Source organism: Hemitrygon akajei, chromosome 8, assembly GCF_048418815.1.
Source record: "Hemitrygon akajei chromosome 8, sHemAka1.3, whole genome shotgun sequence".
Classification (NCBI taxonomy): domain Eukaryota; kingdom Metazoa; phylum Chordata; class Chondrichthyes; order Myliobatiformes; family Dasyatidae; genus Hemitrygon; species Hemitrygon akajei.
This window is the reverse complement of record NC_133131.1, coordinates 15,165,489-15,180,789: the sequence shown is the minus strand read 5'-3', so window position 1 is coordinate 15,180,789 and position 15,301 is coordinate 15,165,489. Positions and strand designations below refer to the sequence as shown.

Below are 15,301 nucleotides of genomic sequence, written 5' to 3'. Positions count from 1 at the left end.
ATAGAACCCGAGGCCAGGACTGAAACTGACTGTCTGGCACTATGAAGCAGTGACTCTGTCAGCGACACCACTATTCAACCAAGTTCCCTAACTTGAAATGTGTTCTATGTCCTCATCCTTGTCTTCACTGCTCCTCTGCTCAACTATTCTGGAGGCTTTCTGACTGCTTTTCTTATTGGCCTGCTGCTGTGTCCTGCCTTAACCTACATTGAACTGCACTCAGCCCCTACCCACGGCCAAGCGACACTTTCAAATTCTCGTCCTTGTTTTCTAATACCCTGACCCCCTCTTCCCCTGTCTCAGGAACTTCCCCCACCCTACAAGTGTTCAGGATCTCTGCTGTGTTCTATTTGAAGATCAAGTTCAAGTTTATTGTCATTCAACCATATATGTGTATACAGCTAAAAAAAACATTGTTCTTCTGAGACTAAGGTTCAAAACAGTACATATAGTCACACACATCACATATAGTTATGATAAAGCACAGTACAGTCACAAAATATTATTAGCACAAGTCCCTGAGTGGCATGGCCTGAAGATTGAAGGTGCATGAGATGTTGTCCTTGAGCCATGCCTCTGTAAATGTAAGCACACAGCAGTTCCTCATCTTGCAGACAAAGTTAATCCTGTTTAAAGAGAGCCAGCCTTCAGGGGTTAGCCTTTTAACCGAGCATGGGTAGCAGTGCGCACTCTCACACCACTTCCGGCGCTGCCTCTCCTCGTCAGCATCTCCAAATTTAACTGTTGCTCCGTTGACATTGAAATGTCAGCTGATCCATTTTGGCTCTGGGATCCTCTCTGCTGAAACGTTCTGCTTGACACCTCCGCTTTGTCCACACAATCCAACTCAGCGATATCAACATCTCCTCGGGTAATACCTTGGTAAAGCTTCTCCAGATGCTGGTTAGGGGCATGTTATAAATGATTTTGCTTTGTACAGATATTTAATGTGGAAAGTATGCTTGATCTGGAGGTAACATAGTGGCTAAGTAACTGGATTACAGTAGTGGGCAGAGATGTGCCCGATTGATCTGAGAACTGAATTCAAATCATAGCAGCTGGGGAATTAAATTCAAGAATTCAGATAAAAGTAAATTTGCAGTAAGAAGCTGATCTCAGTGATGGTGAAGATGAAACTGCTAGATTGTTGTTTAAATGCCTATGTAGTTCACAGATACCCTTCAGGGATGGAAGTTTGCCCAGTCTAGTCTACATGTAACTTCATGCCCATCAATATGGGAGGACTCTTGGCATTCCCATCTGAAATGGCTCAGCAAGCTCTCAGGTCAAAGTCCGGCCTTGTATGGAAAGATCAACGCCCAAGGATGGAAAAGACTATGGAAAGTAGTAGATATGGCCCAGTCCACCACAAGAAAAGCCCACCCCACCATTGAATACATCTACAAGGCGCACTGCCACAAGGATGCAGCATCCATTGTCAAGAATCCCCACCATCCAGGCCATGCTCTCTTCCTACTGCTGCCACCGGAAAGCAGATGCAGAAGCTTTAAGTCCCACATCACCAGGTTCAGGAGCAATTATTACCCTTCAACCATCACGCTCCTGAATTATATATATCTGATTATTATTCTTACAGTGGATTCTGGTTAATTGAGCCATCAGTTACTCGGGACAGCCACTTTTTCTGAACAACTCTTAAAGAGCAAAAACAAATTGAAAAAACTACCAGGATTCCTTTATTTTGTTTGGGTCACTATGTCACCCCATTGGGACAGGGGACTGTTGCCAAACAAATTCCAACTAGTGATTGTTATGCGCATGTGTGTGGTCTGTGGACACTCTACTTACAGCGAACAGTTTTGAAATAGCGCTAGTTGCATGTGTTTGTGTTCAAAAAGCAGTGATTGGTGAGAAATAATCAGTAAGCCAATACAGAGCTGTTTTGCTCACTGTGGTTTCAAGCATTCGGGAGTGAAAATGAAATTATTTCACTGCTTCAACAAGTCAGGAACTATGAAGAATTTGAAGGCATCTACAATCATCTTGAACGTTACAATGAAAATGAAGATTTTGAGGATACAATAATTGAAAGCATTGTATGAAGGCAGTCCATTGCCTGCATCAGGTACCTGCGCTAATTCAGTTCCTTGTGTACATTGGATGTTAACTATTAGAAACTAAAAATGTACTACTATTGGTAGTGTTCTAATTTGTTCTGCATTTCATTTAGATACATAATTTGTTACTCAGTTTTCTTTTTTATATATTTTTAGCTATTTCCGTGAAACTTCGGCTATTTGGAACAGCTGTATAATTGGGCCAAAATGTACTGGTCCCAATGTGTCCCAATTAACTGGAATCCACTGTAGTTTTTATTTTGTATTTGCATAGTTTGTCTTTTACACACTGATTATTTGTTAGTCAGTTTGTTTGTGTATACTTTTTTCATTGATTCTATTGTAGTTCTTTGTTCTACCATAAATGCCCAAACCGAAATGAATCTTGGGGTAGTATGTGGTGATTTATACGTACTTTGATAATAAACTTTTCTCTGAACTCTGAGTTGGGATGGACAATAAACGGTGGCTCATGAAAGAATGAATTTAAGCACATGCATTTACACCATGGCTGGCAAATCTCAGATTAAGTTCAAATTCCTGGTTTGATGTTTGATATGCTATGTGTTGTTCGCTCTCATTATTGCCATTTGCGTAATTCATTCTTTTTTCATGAGTTGGGTATTTGATGTTTTCTTGAATGGCTTCCATGATGTTTCTTTGTTTCATGGCTGCCTGCGGGAGGACAAATCACAGAGTTGTATTCTGCATATATACTTTGATAATAAATGTACTTTGAATCTTTGAAGTTCAAGTTTATTATCATTCAAGCGTATACATGTATACTGCTAAATGAAACAATGTTCCTCCGAATCAAGGAGCACAAAACAGTGCATGTAGCTCACATACAATAATATTACCTCAAATAAATTAACAAGTACTAAAATGTATTCTTGAAGATTGACATTTAGCATGAGGTGCATTTACCACACAAGTTAATAAGTAAACAGTGTAATGCTATTGGTGCTTCATAGGTGATGAGACCAGATGGTTTTATTTCCCCTTGTGTGTGGTTCTGTGCCAGTTGATACCTGTGGTAGGGAGATACTTCATAGCAAGGAATAGTAAATTCTCAATTCAGTAGCACAGCAGAGAGAGCTGGGATGAGCACATAGTTAGATAAAGAGAGGCCCCTACAGGTTTGGTACCAGGCGTTATGGTACAAGTCCATAACAGGCTTAACCAGTTCCTAATAGTTATCAATGGAGGAATTCATCCAGTGTACGCCACCGTGTTCTTTTGATTGCCTGTAAATGAACAAAATCTGAGCAATTAATAGACTGCCTTCATACAATGTTTTCAAAAATTGCATCCTCAAAATCTTCACTTTCATTGTAACATTCAAGATGATTGTCGATACCTTCAAATTCTTCATAGTCCCTAACTTGTTGAAGTAGCGAAATTGTTTCACTATTGCTCCCGGCTGTTTCTAGTATCTCCAAGCCCGAATGCCTGAAACCGCAGTGAGCTAAGCAGTTCCGACTTGTCTTGCTGCTTACTTCTCGCCAATTATCAGTGACGTAGATCACTACTTTTTAAACACAAGCACATGCAGCTGACGCTATTTAAATCTATTTGCTCTATGCACGGTGTAATGTCTAACGGCCAGACAAGTGCATGCGATTGTTGCTAGTTAGAAACTGTTCAGCAACAGTCTCCTGCCCCAGTTAAGCGGTATAGTGTCCCAAATAAATGAGGGAAATCCCAGCTAATTTCTCAATGTTAGTTCTCGACAACAAAAGAGATGGTTGTTGACTTCAGGAGGGCACAGAGCGACCACTCCCCGCTGAACATCGACGGCTCCTCAGTAGAGATAGTAAAGAGCACCAGATTTCTTGGTGTTCACCTGATGGAGAATCTCACTTGGTCCCTCAACACCAGCTCCATAGCAAAGAAAGCCCAGCAGCGTCTCTACTTTTTGCGAAGGCTAAGGAAAGTCCATCTCCCAGCCCCCATCCTCATCACATTCTACAGGGGTTGTATTGAGAGCATCCTGAGCAGCTGCATCACTGCCTGGTTTGGAAATTGCACCATTTCGGATCACAAGACCCTGCAGTGGATAGTGAGGTCAGCTGAGAAGATCATCGGGGTCTCTCTTCTCGCCATCACGGACATTTACACTACACGCCGCATCCGCAAAGGAAACAGCATTATGAAGGACCCAATGCACCCCTCATGCAATCTCTTCTCCCTCCTGCCGTCTGGGAAAAGGCTCCAAAGCATTCGGGCTCTCACGGCCAGACTATGTAACAGTTTCTTACTCCAAGCTATCAGACTCAATACCCAAAGCCTGGACTGACACCTTGCCCTATTGTCCTGTTTATTATTTATTATAATGCCTGCATTGTTTTTGTGCACTTTATGTAGTCCTGTGTAGGTCTGTAGTCCAGTGTAGCTTTCTCTGTGTTTTTTTTTAACATAGTTCAGTCTAGTTTTTGTACTGTGTCATATAACACCATGGTCCTGAAAAACATCGTCTCATTTTTACTATGCACTGTACCAGCAGTTATGGTCGAAATGACAATAAAAGTGACTTGACTTGATTAGTTTTTGCTCTTTAAAAGTTGTTCCAAATAAGCGGCTGTCCCAATTAGATGGAATCCACTCTATATGAAAAATAAGTAATGCAAAAGAGAGCAAAATAGTGAGGTAACATTCATGGGGACATGGACCATTCAGAAATCTGTTGGCGTGATTTCTAACTGTTTAGAAAAAGCTGCTGTAGGTCAAGATGAGGAGGAGGGTTCTGGACATCCCTTGTGAGATGGTCTTGGAGGTAATATTTATGGGGTCATGGACCATTCAGAAATCTGTTGGCGTGATTTCTAACAGTTCAGAAATAGCTGCTGTAGGTTGAAGATGGGGAGGAGGGTTCTGGATATGCTTTGTAAGATGGTCTTGGATTGAGGAGGTAACTTAGCACCAGTGGATAAAGTTTCGATGCCTTTGGTGGTTGCATTCAGAACTTGGATCGTGAGGACTGTTTCAAAGTTCAAAGTAAATGTTATTATCAAAGTACATATGTCAACTTATACTACCCTAAGTTTCATTTTCTTGTGGACATACTCAATAAATCTATAGAATAATAACCATAACAGAATCAATGAAAAACCGCCAACTCAGTCATTCAACCAGAGTGCAGAAGGCAACTGTACAAATATAAAGTGAAAGAAATAATAATTAATAATAATAAATAAAGCAATAAATATCAAAAACATGAGATGAGGAGTTTTTGAAAGTGAGTCCATTGGTTGCGTGAACAGCCAATTCCCATTGTTGTGGCAACAAGCAAATTGGTTGTTTGAACTTCGACATGAGTAAAAAGTAACAATATCAACATTAGCTCCAGCCTCACTGGCTAGTAAAGTGGATGTTTGGGACAACTAGAAAGATAGTTTGGGGAGAAAGAGAGCAGATGGAGTGGAGCTAGCGGTATCAGGTTTCATTTTGATTTGAACAGTTCCCTGTTACTGTCAGCTTTAGGATGTTAAATAGATGAAATTCTCTTGGTTAAATTCAATGTTGGTAAATCCTGCCTGGAGCACAGGTAACAATGGATGTTCTTGTACCCTGCAAGGAAACTTCACAGGGTGACAGTAAAATGAGGTCTGGAACTTTAGACCTCATTTTAATAAACAAATTAATTAACATTAATGAATTTTAATTACAATGTGCGTTGCATGTTCATTTTTATTAAAACAAACCTAAACTGTGCCATATTTGGTCACTGTTTTCCTTGTTCCTGCATCATTTTAGTTTCAGTATTTGCTGTGACATTTATTCTCTGCAGTTAGTTATGACGAAGACAGGAACAAAAGATCAAGGAAGATCAACTTTATTTTCTATTTACATATCTTAAGAACTTGCTGTGGGAGCAACATGCAACAAAAAAAAATTACTTTTACAAAGAATTATGTAAAAGAAATAAAGTTAGAGGTTAGTGGTTAAAGTTTGGAGAGTTAAGAGGCTAAAGGGGGAAGTCATTTAAGCCCACAAGGCTTTTCTACCATTCAATTTGCTAATAGCTGACTACTGTGTGAAATATAGAAGCTAATTATCTGACACTTCAGACACATATCTTCACTTGACTCATCTATGCTTCCCCTCCCTTACAGCATTCCAAAGGCATCACTCCAGCAAGGACACTCTAGATTACCCTTCCATCTCCACGAATACCCTTTATTTACTTAGTTATTTAGAGATACAGCGCGGTAATGGACCTGCTCCGCCCAATTACACCCATGTGACCAATTAACCTTCTAATCTTCAGAATGTGGAGGAAACCGGAGCACCCAGAGGAAAACCAAGCGGCCATGGGGAGAACATTCAAACTCCTACAGACAGTGGTGGGAACCCACTCCCTTTCTCATGGCACTTCCCCAAACCTCTGCAGGGGATGCAATATCTAACCAAACACGGATCTGAAGACAGCTTTCAAGAGCGCCTCCAGTCAATCCATGAAGGAGACCTTGAGCTTCCTGCGGTCTATCATCCTGATTCCTCTATCCCACTCTGACCACGACCTTTGAGTTGTTTCAAGAAAGTTTAGGGAAACTCACTAAAAATGCTTCGCCCTCTGACTTCATAAATTCCTGCCTTCTGCAATGAATCTAACAGTTTGAGGTACTCAGTCATTCTGGTCATAAATCTCACAATTCCAGTATTTTTTTCCCTCAAATCTGATACTTCCTTATGTTATTTCTCTCCACACATTTGCATCTCCCTTAGCAACACATTTTGTTATCCCCCTGCCTTTACCACACACTCTCAACAGGCTCTGCCACTACTTGTCATAGGGTCCCACAGCACAGAAACAGGCCTTTTGGCCCATCTCATCCATGCTGACAAAGGTTTATTCAATTTCCTGAGGTCTCACCATCTATCCCCAGGTCCATCACACACCTTCCCTCCCTGCCCCACTCTGTCTGCACCCAAAATTCTTGTTGTCTCTTTTCCAATTTTTCCCCAGTTCCAATGAAAGGTCATTCATCTGAAATGTTTCATGTTTCTCTCCCTGCTAGTCTGCTGAGTATTTCTAGCATTTTCTTTAACTTTTATAAAATCATGAGGGGCACAGGTAGAGTGAATGCACACAGTCTTTTTCCCCCAGGGAAGGGGAACCAAAAACCAGAGAGTGGAGGTGTAAGGTGACAGGGGAAAGATTTGAAAGGGACATGAGAGACAATATTTTCATATAAGGGGTGGTGTGAATATTGAATGAGCTGTCAGAGGAAGTATTTGAGGGAGGTACAATCAGGACATTCATAAGACATTTGGATAAGTGCAGGGATAGGGAGAGTGTAGAGGGATATAGGTTCAATGCAGGCAAATAGGACTAGCAGGAGGGTATCTTGATTGGAATGGATGAGTTGGGCTGAAGGCTGAAGGCAGCTGTTGGAAATATTGAACAACAGACAAAATGTTCAATGATCTCAGCAGGTCAGGCATTGTCTATGGAGAGGGATAAACAGTCAACATTTTGGGCAGAATTTCCTCTATAGATGCTGCCTCACCATAAAACATAGCAGCAGAATTAGGCCATTCAGCCCATCTGGTTTACTCCTCGATTTTATTATCCTGCTCAAACCCAATCTCGTGCCTTCTCCCTGTAACCTTTGATGCCCTTACTAATCAAGAACCTGTCAACCATCTCTTTACATACACTGTATACCCAATGACTCAGCATCCACAGCAGTCTGTAGCAATGAATTCCACAGGTTCACCATCCTCTAGCTTATATTTCCAGCATTTTGTGTGTTGATCCGTTTCCGTGATGTGTGACTTTACAACTCTACTTCAAACTCCAGTGCAGTCCCATTTTGGCAGCCATTGCTACAGAAAGATTGTTGTGTGGAAGGTTCAGATCAGAACTGAATGGCTGGTATTCCCAGGCAGAGCCAGAAGAGGCTTCACATGCCCAAGGACCAGCACCATCTCAGGCATGTTGAATGGGCGCCTTCCTTCTGAACTGTTGTGCGTCTGAGGCAATCTCTGTTTCTGATTCAGAGTCATTCCCAATCTGGGGTCCATGGACCTCTAGCTTAATGGTAAGGGGCATGGTTTAAAAAAAAGGTTGGGAACCCCAGTTATGAATCGACAAATTTTCTACAAGTCATTAACATTGTACTGCTGAGGTCAAAAGTTAGTTTGTGAAAGGGCACTCAGTTTGGGACAGTGATCTGAGCTGCAAAAGTGTCGATTTGTATGGGTAGGTGTGTAGAGTCATCTGGAGCAGATGCCATTTGCTTCAGTACCTGATTGGAGCCCGGAGATTTGGAGTCAATCAGACTGGGAAAGGGCCATTCAGCCCATCAAGTCCCTGCTGACCATCAACCATCCATTTGTCCTACTCCTTTGTTTTTATTTCCCTCACAATCTCATCGATCGGATAATGGCCAAATGCAGGCAAGTGGGACGAGTTTGGATGGACACCTTAATCACAAGACAAAGGAGCAGAAGTAGGCCATTTGGCCCATCGAGTCTGCTCCGCCACTCCACCATGAGCTAAACTATTCTCCCGTGTAGTTCCAATTTCCGGCTTTTTTCCCATATCCCTTGATACCCTGACTAATCAGATACCTGTCAATCTCCTCCTTAAAAACCTTCAATGATTGGGCCTCCACAGCTGTATGTGGCAACAAATTCCATAAATCCAAGACCCTCTGGCTAAAAAAATTTCTCCTCAACTCTGTTTTAAATGGGTACCCTCTAATTCTAAGACTGTGACCTCTTGTCCTGGACTCACCCACCAAGGGAAACAGCCTTTCCACATCTACTCTGTCCAACCCTTTCAACATTTGAAATGTTTCTATGAGATCCCCTCTCATTCTTCTATACTCTAATGAATACAATCCAAGAGCCGATAAACGCTCCTCATATGTTATTGTGGACAAGTTGGGTCTACTTACATGCTCCATTACATTACAAATCCAGAACTCTTCTGAGATTTCCCCACTAGGGACGACTTACCTCCCAAGTTAACCTCCCAACCCACACAACTTTGAGATGCGGTGGTAAATGAGACCACCCAAAGAAAATGCATCCAGTCGCAGACGTAATTTGGATGTTTGGGGAAGGATCAATGGTGATTTGGGGTGAACATCATGTGACTAGCATAATAGGTAGCTCGATGTCCGTACGCAGTGGGGTAAGTCAAATATCCTGTTCCGTGGTCATGTGAGCCCAAGAGGTCCACAGGCAGGAGACGTGGAGGAGAACAGTGACTTGCTGAGAGCACCTAAGGTGTGAAGGGTGGGGCTGACATTGGATATTGCCCACAAGAGAGTTAAATGGCTGTGCCCTCTAGTAATTCAGTTACTTGATGGAGGGTACTGGTCATTTGTGTCCTGGTGGTCCAATCTCGGCCAGGGCTGTCTCTGCAGGACACCTCAGGGTTCGACATGCTGGAGGGGGAAAGGCGTCATGGCAGTCTCCTTGCTTGTGGGGGGTGTTTGGTATCTGAAGTCCACACTTTAGGTTAGAGGGTTTGTCTCAATGGTCTGTGCTCAGGTTGGCAGGGGAAGGTCTCGGTGGCCTGGGCTCTGAAAGGGGGAAGACAGGAAATGAATGGAGGGTTATGGGCTGAGTGCAGGTCAGTGAGACCAGGTGAGAGTAGGCGTTCAGCATGGACTAGAAGGGCCGAGATGGCCTGTTTCCATGCTGTAATTGTTATATGGTTAAGGCTCTCAGTGGTCTGTATTCCAGAGAGGGTGGGGGTTGTGTCTCGGTGTTCTGTGTTGACAGTCGCAAGGGATCAGAATGGTTTTTGTGTGAAACGTGTAAAGGTTAACACTCAGCAGTCATCAACCATTTTCTGATGACAATCTTGTGTTGCATTCATTAGGTTTTAAATTCTCAACGCGGCAGCCAATTAAATGTGTCGGATTAAGCTAAGTAGAAAGGTCGTGTTATCTGAACTTGGATTTTACTACCACAGAGAATTTGCAATGATCCTGCTGAGTTAGGAGTGAGAATGAATCTATTTCTCTGGTTCAAAGTTCAAAGTAAAATTTATTATCAGAGTACAGAGTGTACATGTCTTCACAAGCAACCCTGAGATTCTTTTTGCTGCGGGCATACTCAGCAAACTATAGAGTAGTAACTGTAAACAGGATCAATGAAAGAGCAAGAGCATAGAAGACAATAAACTGTTGAAATGCAACTATAAATAAAATACTAATAAATAATGAGAGCTTGAAATAAGAAGATAAAGAGTCCTTAAAGTGAGATTGCTGGTTGTGGGAACATCTCAACAGATAAGTGTAATTATCCTCTTTTGTTCAAAAGCCTTATGTTTGAGGGGTGGTAACTATTATTGAACCTGGTGATGTGAGTCCTGAGGCTCTTGTATCTTCTGTCTGATGGCAGCAGCGAGAAAAGAGCATGGCCTGGGTGGTGAGGATCTTTGATGATGGATGCTGCTTTCCTGTGATAATGTTTCAAGCAGACGTGCTCAGTGGTGGGGAGGGCTCCTGAGAACAGGGGGCAGAGTGTGAAATTTAGAACTTGGCTCTGTTTGACGTTAAGTAGGATCTTCTTCGTGCAAAGGGGGGCAGAATCTGAGAATCTTCCAAGCTCATCCCTGCTCCAACCTCCATTCTCAAAACAAATACTGGTGTGGGGAAGGGGGCTGTCAATGGAATGATTGTTCAACTTATAGGAATGAGGCAGGACGTGCTCTGGAGCAGCTCAGCCTTGATCTGATTGTAGAATGGACTTGTGGGGCCAAATGGCCTTTCCAGAAAGGAAAAAGATGTGGAGATATGTCAAGTCGGACAGCACAGTAGCAGTCAATGTAATGCTTTACAGCACTAGCAATCGGAAGTTCAGGGTTCAATTCCCACCGCTGTCTGGAGGAGTTTGTATCTTTTCCCTGTGACTGTGTGGGTTTCCCACATCCCAAAGATGTACAGGTTTTGGTTAGTGAGTTGTGGGCACGCAGTGTTGTTGCTGGAGGATTGGCAGCGCCTGCAACTGGCCCCAGCACATCTTCAGACTGTGTTGGTCACCAATAGCGCATTTCACAGCATGTTTCAATGGTTTGACGTACGGGTGCATGTGAGAAATAAAGCTAACCTTTCTCTCTTTTAAGATGAGGAGGAAGAGAGTAAGGGTGTTGGATGAGCTGAACTTGTCACAACTTTCTTTTTCTGTATGTGGCAAGTAGTGCAGCTGTCTAATAGTGGACTAAAATATCATTTGTTAGAGTTAATTTCCAATCCAGGTACCTGTATGTGGCCAATATTGATAATTTTATGTTTGGAACACTGTGTCTGCATTAACTGAGTCTCTGCGAAGGCCACTTCCACTCTGTTGGACCCATAAGATTAATGATCTGCACAGAGAAGCAGTTGTGTGATTCTTGAATTCAAACAAGAATCTGCATTTTCCAAATTAAAGAATACTAATTTGGAAATGCAATAATCGGTAGTATTTCTGTAAGGACAATCTGTTACGAGATGTGTGGAGGTGAGGAGCATTTAATTTGTGGCAAGTCGGAGAGGGTTGTTGCCAAGTGAACATTGTTTTCTCCTGGGGTGCAGCACTGATGCCAGGCTGGAGCTCTATGGATCATAGACGTCTCATTGCGCAAGATCATAAACACAAGAGATTCTGCAGATGCTGGAAATCCAGAGCAACACATACACGCACAAAATACTGCAGGAACTCAGCAGGTCAGGCAGCTTCTATAGCAGGAAACAAACCATCACATTGCTGTTTGTGGGAGCTTTCTGTGGCTCAACTCCCACTTTGCCCACATTATGATATTTGGACTTTGGAAACTGATCATTAACTATAAAGTCTTTGCCGTATAAAAATTCTTTATAGAGAAGTTTGTTCTTTATTACAAGAGATTCTGCAGGTGCTGGCAAGTTGGAGCAACATGCACAAAATGCTGAAGGAACTCAGCAGGTCAGGCAGCATCTATGGATGCTCAAACAATTGATGTTACAAGCCGAGACCCTTCATCAGGACTGGAAAGGAAGTGGGACACATCATCTGTTTACACCCCTCTGTAGTTGCTGCCTCTGTCCCCTTCAATTCCATTCCTGATGAAGGGTCTCACCCTGAAACAACACCTGTTTTTCCCCTCCATAGATGCTGCCTGACCTGCTGAGTTTCTCCAGCATCTTGTGCATGTGTGGCCTATTGTGCAAGAGACAGGAGGGAATGTTGGAACTCCCCCTGGGGGTGTGGAGGGGGTCTGAATGTGTGACTGCGATCCACGTCATTCTGTTTTACCATTTGCTGATCTGTACTTTTCTCCCCTGGGCTCAGATTGTCGACTCGGTGACCATGGAGACTTCATCTTTGGAGCGCCAGCTTCAGAGTGTCCAGCGGAACATCGCTTTCCTGAAGGGCGAGCACATGGACCTGCTGCACGGCCTTCACATGGAGATTCTGCATCTGCAGAAGCGGTGCAGTGGTGAGTTTCTCGGCCGAGGGAGGAGAAGGATCAAAGGAGGTCAGCAGGGGGTCAGAGAGCGCAAAGCTGGAGCCTTGAGATCAGTAACTCAAGGGATTCTGCAGATGTCGGAAATCCAGAGAAACACAAAGGAAACGCTGGAGGAGCTCAGCAGGTTGTTTTGGGCTGAGATCCTCCTGATCAAAGTCTTGGTCTGAAATATTAATTCATTATTTCCCTTCATTGATGTTGCCTGACCTGCTGAGTTCCTCCAGCATTTTGAGTGTATTGTCTCAGGACCTGTGTTTAGCTTTGCTGATGAGAGCAAAATCATTTGGTCAGGCTCGATCATATATTTAAAGGTCTGGCTCATTTGCCGTGGTGTTGATTGCAAGACTCTCGAGTTCTGGCAGAGATGCCTCAAGGTCAGGAGAATATCCAGACTGGGTTAACGTGGATATGTGCAGTGTGCTGACAACTGTCCAGAGATGTTTGTTTGTGATTTTCAGGCGGGTGATACAAAATAAGAAGATGAGTTGAGTTTACCATACACTATATTGCATAGGAACAGAATTAGGCCATTTGGCCCATTGAATCTGCTCTGCCATTTCATCATGGCGGATCCATTTTCCCTCACAACCTTATTCTCCTGCCTTCTCCTAGTCTTTGCCTCCTGCTAATCAGCCAATCCTCTAATGATCCTAGCACCTTTCCTGTAATACCATGGCTCTTATCTTGTTAAGCAGCCTCATTTGCAGCACTTTGTCAAAGGCCTTCTGAAAATACAAATAAAGAACATCCACTGACTCTCCTTTGTCTATTCTGCCCGTTATTTCATGCAAGAATTCGAACAGATTTGTCAGGCAAGATTTCCCCTTTAGAAAACCATGCTAACTGTAGCTTATTTTATCATGTGCCTCTAAGTACTCTTATACCTCATCCTTAATAATGGACTCCAATATCTTCCCAAAAACTGAGGTCCAGCTAACTGGTCTCTAAGTTCCTTTCCTCTGCCTCCCTGCCTTTTTGAAGAGTGGAGTGACATTTGCAAGTTTCTCAATCCTCTAACTTCCTTCTAATATTTGCTCAATTATATGCCCTCTCTTTTGCTTTTATGCTGTCTTTGACTTCCCTGGTTAGCCATGGTTACCTCATCATCCTTTCAGAATAGTTCTTCATCTTTGGGATGTATCTTTCCTGCGCCTTCTGAATTGCTTCCCGAAACTCCACCCATTGCTGCTGAGCTGTGATCCCTGCTACTGTCCCCTTCCAATCAACTTCGGCTAGCTTCTCTCTCTTGCCTCTGTAATTCCTTTAGTCCACTGTAACATTGATACTTCTGACTTTAGGTTCTTCCTCTCAAGCTGCAGGGTGAATTCTATCATTCTATGATCACTGGCTCCTAAGGGTTCCATTACCTTAAGCTCCCTAATCAAGTCCGGTTCAATACACAATGCCCACTCCAGAATAGTCTTTCCCCTCAAGGGCTCAGCCACAAGCTGCTCTAAAAATCCATCTCAAAGGCATTCTACAAGTTTTCCCTCTTGGGATCCAGCACCAACCTGGTTTTCCCAATTTACCTGCATATTGAAATCCCCATGACTCTCATAACATTGTCCTTTTGACATACATTTTGTATCTCCCATTGTACCTCCTGGCTACTGTTCAGAGGCCTGTATATAACTCCCATCAGGGTTTGTGCCTAATGAAGTGGCTACTGAATGTATGTTCATGGTCTTCTGCTGCTGAAGCCCATCCACTTCCAGGTTCTACATATTGTATGTTCGGAGCTGCTCTTCTGCACATCACTGTTGGAACATGTGTCTATTTGAATTACTGTCACCTTCCTGTTAGTTTTCACCCACAGAACTGCTACTCACTTGATGATTTTTGTTTGTCGCACCATTCTCTGTAAAGTTTGGTGACTGTTGTGGGAAAAAATCCCAGGAGTTCAGCAGTTTTTAAGATACTCAATCCACCCCATCTGACACCAACAATCATTCCTCATTCCTTCCCCATTCTGATGTGAATGAACCTCTTGACCATGTCAGCATGCTTTTATGCATTGAGTTGCTGCTACATGATTGGCTGATTAGTTATTTGCATTAATGAGTAAGTGTATAGCTGTAGCTAATAAAGTGGCCAGAGATTGAGTATACATAATACAGAGAACATGAGCAATGTGTTCCAGCTAATGCTTATCCCCCTACTGTAATCAATATGATGGTCACTATCATTTGCTGTTTGTGGGAGCTTTCTGTGCACAGCTTGGTTCCCACGTTGCCCACATTACAGTAATTGCACTTTGGAAAAACATCATTAGCTATAAAGTCTTCGCTGCCATAAAAATTCTCAATTAGGAAGTTTGGTTTTTATCACAAGAGATTCTGCAGATGCTGGTATTTCATAGCAACATGCACAAAATGCTAGAGGAACTCAGCAGGCCAGGCAGCATCTGTGGAGGGGAATAAACAGTTTATGATGAGGCCCAATGCAGATTAGGGACCGCTTTGACAAGCACCTTCACTCTGTCCACTACAAAAGGTGGGATCTCCTGGTAGTTACCCATTTCAATTCAACTTCGTGTTCATGGGCTCCTCTGCTGTCATCATGAGCCCCCTCTCAGGTTTGAGGAGCAAAAGCAAAAAAACTCAGTCTAGGTAGCTTCCAACCTGAAGGCATGAACATCAATTATTCCAATTTCCAGTCATCACTGCCCCACCTCTCTTTTTCTATTCTCCATTCTGTTTACATTCTCACCTGCCCATCACCACCCTCTGGTTCCCCTCCTCCTTCCCTTTCTCCCATGGTCTACCCT

At 43.0% G+C, this 15,301-nt stretch overlaps 1 protein-coding gene across 1 annotated transcript in view; it reads left to right on the top strand.

Annotated features, from left to right (window-relative positions):
* The window catches only part of ccdc92ba (coiled-coil domain containing 92Ba), a 77,682-nt gene that overhangs the window by 11,993 nt on the left and 50,388 nt on the right, over positions 1-15,301 (top strand). The window contains exon 2 of the mRNA XM_073053315.1: positions 12,357-12,504. Coding sequence (XP_072909416.1) covers positions 12,375-12,504 — 130 coding nt within the window. The 5' untranslated portion in view covers positions 12,357-12,374. The remainder of the gene's footprint in view (positions 1-12,356; positions 12,505-15,301) is intronic.